The 6279-nt window shown below is 44.7% G+C and overlaps 1 protein-coding gene across 5 annotated transcripts in view; it reads left to right on the forward strand.

Annotated features, from left to right (window-relative positions):
- The window catches only part of Mindy1 (MINDY lysine 48 deubiquitinase 1), an 11344-nt gene extending 5470 nt beyond the window's left edge, over window positions 1-5874 (forward strand). Inside the window, exons 5-11 of one of the 5 annotated variants that reach the window (XM_015502974.2) lie at window positions 92-250; window positions 2546-2648; window positions 3534-3676; window positions 4387-4446; window positions 4556-4705; window positions 5009-5161; window positions 5252-5404. In XM_015502974.2, coding sequence (XP_015358460.1) covers window positions 92-250; window positions 2546-2648; window positions 3534-3676; window positions 4387-4446; window positions 4556-4705; window positions 5009-5161; window positions 5252-5353 — 870 coding nt within the window. In that variant the 3' untranslated portion in view covers window positions 5354-5404. The other 4 variants (XM_015502976.2, XM_015502978.2, XM_015502975.2 and 1 more) reach the window with 4 other exon arrangements.
- The last annotated feature ends 405 nt before the right edge of the window (window positions 5875-6279 follow it).

Raw genomic sequence — 6279 nt, forward strand, 5'->3', positions numbered from 1 at the left:
TTTTTTTTTTTTTTTTTTTTTTTTTTTTTTTCTGGACGTGGGAGTGGGAAAGGAGGCTAGGCTGTTCATCATTTTTTTTTTCAATCCCCAGAATGTGGACGATGCAATGACAGTGCTGCCAAAGCTGGCCACCGGTCTTGATGTCAATGTGCGATTCACAGGAGTCTCTGACTTTGAGTATACACCCGAATGCAGTGTCTTTGACCTACTAGGCATACCTCTGTACCATGGCTGGCTTGTTGATCCACAGGTGATGGTGGAAGCCCCCCTGAGTCCTTTACCTCGCTGGAGCTGACCTGAGTGAGGCAAAATGTTGTGGGTTGGGTGCCCGGGGTAGGAGTTAGATTGGCTTGGGAGGGGAGTAGAATTTGGAGACTGAATTTCTTGAATTTTAGCCTTTTTTTTTTTTCTGGTAGGGGTAGCATTCTAGTACAAGCAAACCATATGCAAATATGCAAATAGGATCATTCTTTTTTTAACATGTATGTATTTTTTTTAATTTATTTATTTTTTAGCTTTAGGTGGACACAATATTTTATTTTTATGTGGTGCTGAGGATCGAACCCAGTGCCTCACGCATGCCAGGCAAGCACGCTACTACTTGAGCCATATCCCCAGCCCCTATATGTATTTTTTTTTTAAGTTGTCAGTGGACCTTTATTTATTTATTTATTTATTTATCTATCTATTTATTTATTTATATGTGGTACTAAGAATCAAACCCAGTGTATCACACACACCAGGCAAGTGCTCTACCCCTGAGCACAAACCCAGCCCAGAAATATATATATATATTAAAAATAAATATATATATATATTAAAAATATATATATATATATAATATATATATATATATATATATATAAGTTGTATTTAGACACAATACCTTTATTTATGTATTTATTTATTTATATGTGGTGCTGAGGATCAAACCCAGGGCCGCACACATGAAGGCGAGTGCTCTACCGCTGAGCCACATCCCCAGCCCCATAGAATCAGTTCTTTATTTCTTTTTTTTTAAAGAGAGAATGAGAGAGAGAGAGGGAGAGAGAGAGAGAGAATTTTTTTATTATTTATTTTTTAGTTTTTGGCGGACACAACATCTTTGTTTGTATGTGGTGCTGAGGATGGAACCCGGGCCACACACATACCAGGCGAGCACGCTACTTCTTGAGCCACATCCCCAGCCCTAGAATCAGTTCTTTAGACATCAAAAATTGGGGAACTGGGCTGCGGTTGTGGCTCAGGGGTCGAGCACTTGCCTACCATGTGTGAGGCACTGGGTTTGATTCTCAGCACCACATATAAATAAATAAAATAAAGGTCCATTGACTACTAAAAAAATATATATATATATTAAAAAGAAAAAAATGTTCAGGAACTGATGCTCTAAGTGCAGTAGCACACACCTGTAATCCCAGTGACTTGGGAGCCTGAGGCAGGAGGATCTCAAGTTCAGAGCCAGCCTCAGCAACTTAGCCAGGCCCTAAGGATTGAGTGAGACCCTGTTTCAAAAGAAAACAATGTTAGGAGGATGTGGTAGGAAAGGTACATTCATTCATTGCTGGTGGGACTGCAAATTGGTGCAACCACTGTGGAAGGCAGTATGGAGATTCCTCAGAAAACTTGGAATGGAATCACCATTTGCCTAAGTTATCCCACTCCTTAGAATATATCCAAAGGACTTAAAATCAGCATACTGTTGCAACATGGCCACATCAATGTTTATAGCAGCTCAATTCATGATAGCTAAGCTATGAAACCAAACTATGTGCCTTTCAACAGATGAATGGATAAAGAAAATGTGGTATATATACACAATGGAGTATTACTCAGCCATAAAGAAAAATGAAATTATGGCATTTCATAAATGGGTGGAACTAGAGACTATCATGCTAAGTAAAAGAAGCCAGTCCCAAAAAACAAAGGCCTAATGTTCGTTCTCTCTGACGTGCAATAAGGGGGAGGGGAGAGAATAATAGAAGTACTTTGGATTAGACAAAGGGGAATGAAGGGAAGGGAGAGGGGATGGGAATAGGAAAGACAGTAGAATGAATCAGACATTACTTTCCTATGTTCATATGTGAATAAACGACCAGTGTACCTCCACATCATGTAAGACCACAAGAATAGGAAGTTATACTCCATGTATGTATAATATGTCAAAATACATTCTACCATCATGTATAACTAAAAATAACAAATAAAAACTTTTGAAAGAAATTTTTTTTAGGAAATGGCTCAGTGGTGGGCTGGGGTTGTAGCTCAGTGGTAGAGCACTTGCCTAGCATGTGTGGGGCACTGGGTTCAATCCTCAGCACCAACCACATAAAAATAAATAAATAAAAATAAAGGTATTGTGTCCACCTACAACTAAAAAAACATTTTAAAAAAATGACTCAGTTGTTAAAAGATCCTGGGTTCAATCCTGGTCCCCAAACAGAACACCTTGATCATAAGGTCGTAGTCCTTGTGGGCTTCCTTTCCTTCCTTAAATAAATTCAACATTCTTTCTCACTCCCCACCCTACTCCCCACATGTGCAGAGTCCCGAGGCTGTGAGCGCAGTTGGGAAACTGAGTTACAACCAGCTAGTAGAGAAGATCATCACCTGCAAACACTCCAGTGACCCCAACCTCGTGACAGAAGGTGACATCCCTCCTCCCTCATGGATCTTATGCGAAGGGTAGAATAGCTGCTTAGGTTCATTGTTTATTGTCTCCTGCCATTCTCCCACTAGAGTGTAAGCTCCCTAAGAGAAAGTTTGGGAAATTTGTCTGTTTAATGCAGGGATACATCTTCCCTCTCCACGGCCTCCTGGGCTTAGTGTAGTGCCTCACATGAGGTAGCTGCTCAATATCATTTTCCTTTCTTTCTTTCTTTTTTTTTTGTAATCTGGATTTGTAGCTTCTGTGTAGATATCACATCTGACAATGGTGGTACCTACTTGTCATAGCCACAATCAGTGGGTGATGAATTGTGGCTGCCTCTTTGGATAAGATGAACCAAGTTCTCCCTGGCTTGACATTTAGTAGTTTTGCCTCTTTTCTGCCTAGTCCCTATAAATATTTGAGTCAACACACCTTGGGGGTTTTTGTTTTTGTTTTTGTTTTACATCAGGGATTGAACCCAGGGTTGCTTAACCACTAGCCACATCTTCAGCCTTTTTTATATTTTACTTTGAGACAGGGTCTCGCTGAATTGCTGAGGCTATCCTCAAACTTGTGATCCTCCTGCTTTAGCCTCCTGAGTAGCTGGGATTATAGGCATGTACCACCACCCCTGACAAGGGATTTTAGAAAGTCAGATTCAGAAGGACTTTTGACAGGTACTCTTTGGATGATCCTTCCTATCTTGGACTTCATTTTGTTTCATTTATTTTTTGATGGTGCAGGGGGTTGAACCCACAGCCTCCTACACACTAGGCAAGTGCTTTACCACAGAGCTGAGCTATATACCCGGTCTTTTTTTTTTCCTTTTAATCATGGACTTTGGATGTAAGCCAAATTTCTCCCATCTTATGCCTTCTGGTAGGCTTGATCGCAGAGCAGTTCCTGGAGACCACTGCAGCACAGCTGACCTACCATGGCCTGTGTGAGCTTACAGCGGCTGCCAAGGAGGGTGAACTTAGTGTCTTTTTCCGCAACAACCACTTTAGCACTATGACTAAGCACAAGGTGATAAGGGTTTGGAGGTGTTGGGGGGTTGGGGTGCTGTGGTTTCCCCATGCCTTTTTCTTCTGGGTCTGTTTCTTCTGGGTCAGTCAGGATAAGGTGAGTTAAGCTGCAGTAACAAATATCACTGAAATCCTTGTGGTTTACCACAACAAATGTTTTTTTCTCACTCATACTATGTGTATGCCTAATGAAGATTGGCTACATTCTGACCCATTCCATCTTCACTCTAGGACCAGGCTGACCAAAGAGCCTTAATCTGAAATATATGCAGGGAAAGAGAGAGGAACATTGTTGTACACTCACTGTTAGTGCTTCTGCCCAGAAATGGTCATTTCTGCTCATATCTCAGAGGCCAGACAAAGCCATAAAGGATAAGTCCACCATCAGTGGAACAGGAAGCTATAATCCTCTCCCAGAAAGGGGCAGTGGAAATTTTTAACACCACCACAGTCTTTGAGAGTTAAAAATTGCCGAAGCTCTCTAAGAGTTCAGTAGAAGAGGGGTCTCTGGTTCCCAAAGAATTTATTCCCACCACCATCAAAAGAGACCAGAGGACCATAAGAAATAGGGTGAAAAGCATGGTCTTGGGTTTTATCCCAACCGTAAGGATTCTACACTTGACCAAAATCACCACTATACTTATACCTAACTTCACCTGGACATACACTCAGACATCCCTTCCCTCTCCATACTGTGCGTGTATTCCGTAGGCTAACACTGTGGAGTTCCAGCCAGCACATCAGTTAATTCAAGTGGTCTGTGCATCTCAGGTAATGTTGAGAAGTAAATTGCCTCTGTGTCACTTATCCCACCAGTTGGCTGTCCTTTTCTTTGCAGAGTCATTTGTACCTACTGGTCACTGACCAGGGTTTTCTACAGGAGGAGCAAGTGGTATGGGAGAGCCTGCACAACGTGGACGGAGACAGCTGCTTCTGTGACTCTGACTTCCACCTAAGTCATTCCCTCGGCAAGGGCCCTGAAGCACAAGGTGGGGGTAGCTCCCCAGAGAAGCAGCTGCAGGTAGACCAGGTGTGTGGGCCTTTGGGGAAGGTGCCCAGAGCTCCTCTGCCTCACAGAGTTTTTTGCTGTAAGAGCCACGTGTGATTTATTGTGTCAAGGCCACATCCCTAACACCCATGCCCCTCCACTCTGCTACCTTCAGATCATCTCCTTGTTTGCTGTGCATTTTCTGGCACCAGGGGTACAACTGGCTGTGTTTTCCCCTGGAGGGAGAGAAGTTGGAGAATTTGAAGGAAAGCCTACTTTGGAAACCTTGCCTGAGTCTCCTTCCCTGCCAGCCTTCGCCCACCTGGGAACTCTTGTTCTTTCTAGGATTACCTGATGGCCTTGTCCTTGCAACAGCAGCAGCAGCCACAAGGAATGCTGGGCCTTAGTGACCTGGAGCTGGCCCAGCAACTTCAGCAAGAGGAGTATCAACAGCAGCAACCAGTCCAGCCTGCGCAGATGCGGGCCCTGTCACCCCAGGTAAGCCCCTGTCACCTTTCCTTAGTGGGGCCTGACCACCCGCTGTGCCTTGTCCAGTTCACTTGTTGTTTCTGCACTGGTCTCTTCTAGGTGTCCCTTGGGACCCTTCTCCTGCTGGACCCTCTTCCTGGAACCCCTTCCTGTTTTTCTCTCCCTGTAGTCCCTCCTGATCCCGACCCCCTAGCCCCTTGAATCTCAGTCCTCTACTCCTCCAAAGTTTTGGATGACCCAATGTTAAATCCCGAACAGGGGAGAGGAGCCACGTCAGGACGCCCAGCCGGGGAGCGCCGACAGAGGCCGAAGCAGGAGTCGGACTGCACTCTGCTATAGCTCTGCCCGCTGCTCCCCCATCTCAACCCCTGAGATACATGGGGTAGCTTATTTATGGACTGTTGGGGGTCAGAGCAGGCAGTAGTAAATACCAAGGTCAAACTCAGTAATGTCCCTGCCCTCATGTGCTGCTGCCTCTCTTCCTCCCAGGGCAACACTGGGATGGGCAGGGTGAAGATGTCTGATTCCTAACTCCCTTTCCCGGAATAATCACATGAACACACAGACTCAGGCTACAGGGTGAGGGCCTATCTGGGCTGCACCTCTCTTCCTCCTCCCTACCCTGCAGGCCTGTCTCCTCTTGCTTCAGGGTTTGATTTGGGTTTCTATGTCTGTTATTTGTAATGCCTTCCTAGAGGTTTGGAAATAAAATTCTTTCCTGAGATGTTGTTTGGCTTCCCCTGCAGCCATGGGGTTAAGTATTTGACCCAATTGAGGAATGCAAAGCCGGCGGGGAGAGGGAGAAGGAGGCTGCCTGTGGTTTCTAACAGAGCCAGCAGGGGGAACCCAAGCCTGCCTTTTTCCTCCTCCTGTTGACGCCGTCATAGGTTTTCCAAGAGAAAGGCCTGGTTTTCAAGATCCCTGCTTGGACAAATGAACTGGAGCTGGGAATTTGAGAAGTTACCAAGACTTCCCAGGGTTGGGAGGGCAGTTTAACCCTTTGCTTTCTTCCCACTTCTCACAAATGGTCCTTTGCTACCTCCAACCATTTCTGACCTCATTCTTGTGCTTGTTCCTCAATTAATTTGCCTGAATTTCCTGGGATAGGGAGAATAATGAATGTGAGG

The sequence above is a fragment of the Marmota marmota genome, unplaced genomic scaffold (genome assembly GCF_001458135.2).
Source record: "Marmota marmota marmota unplaced genomic scaffold, marMar, whole genome shotgun sequence".
Classification (NCBI taxonomy): domain Eukaryota; kingdom Metazoa; phylum Chordata; class Mammalia; order Rodentia; family Sciuridae; genus Marmota; species Marmota marmota.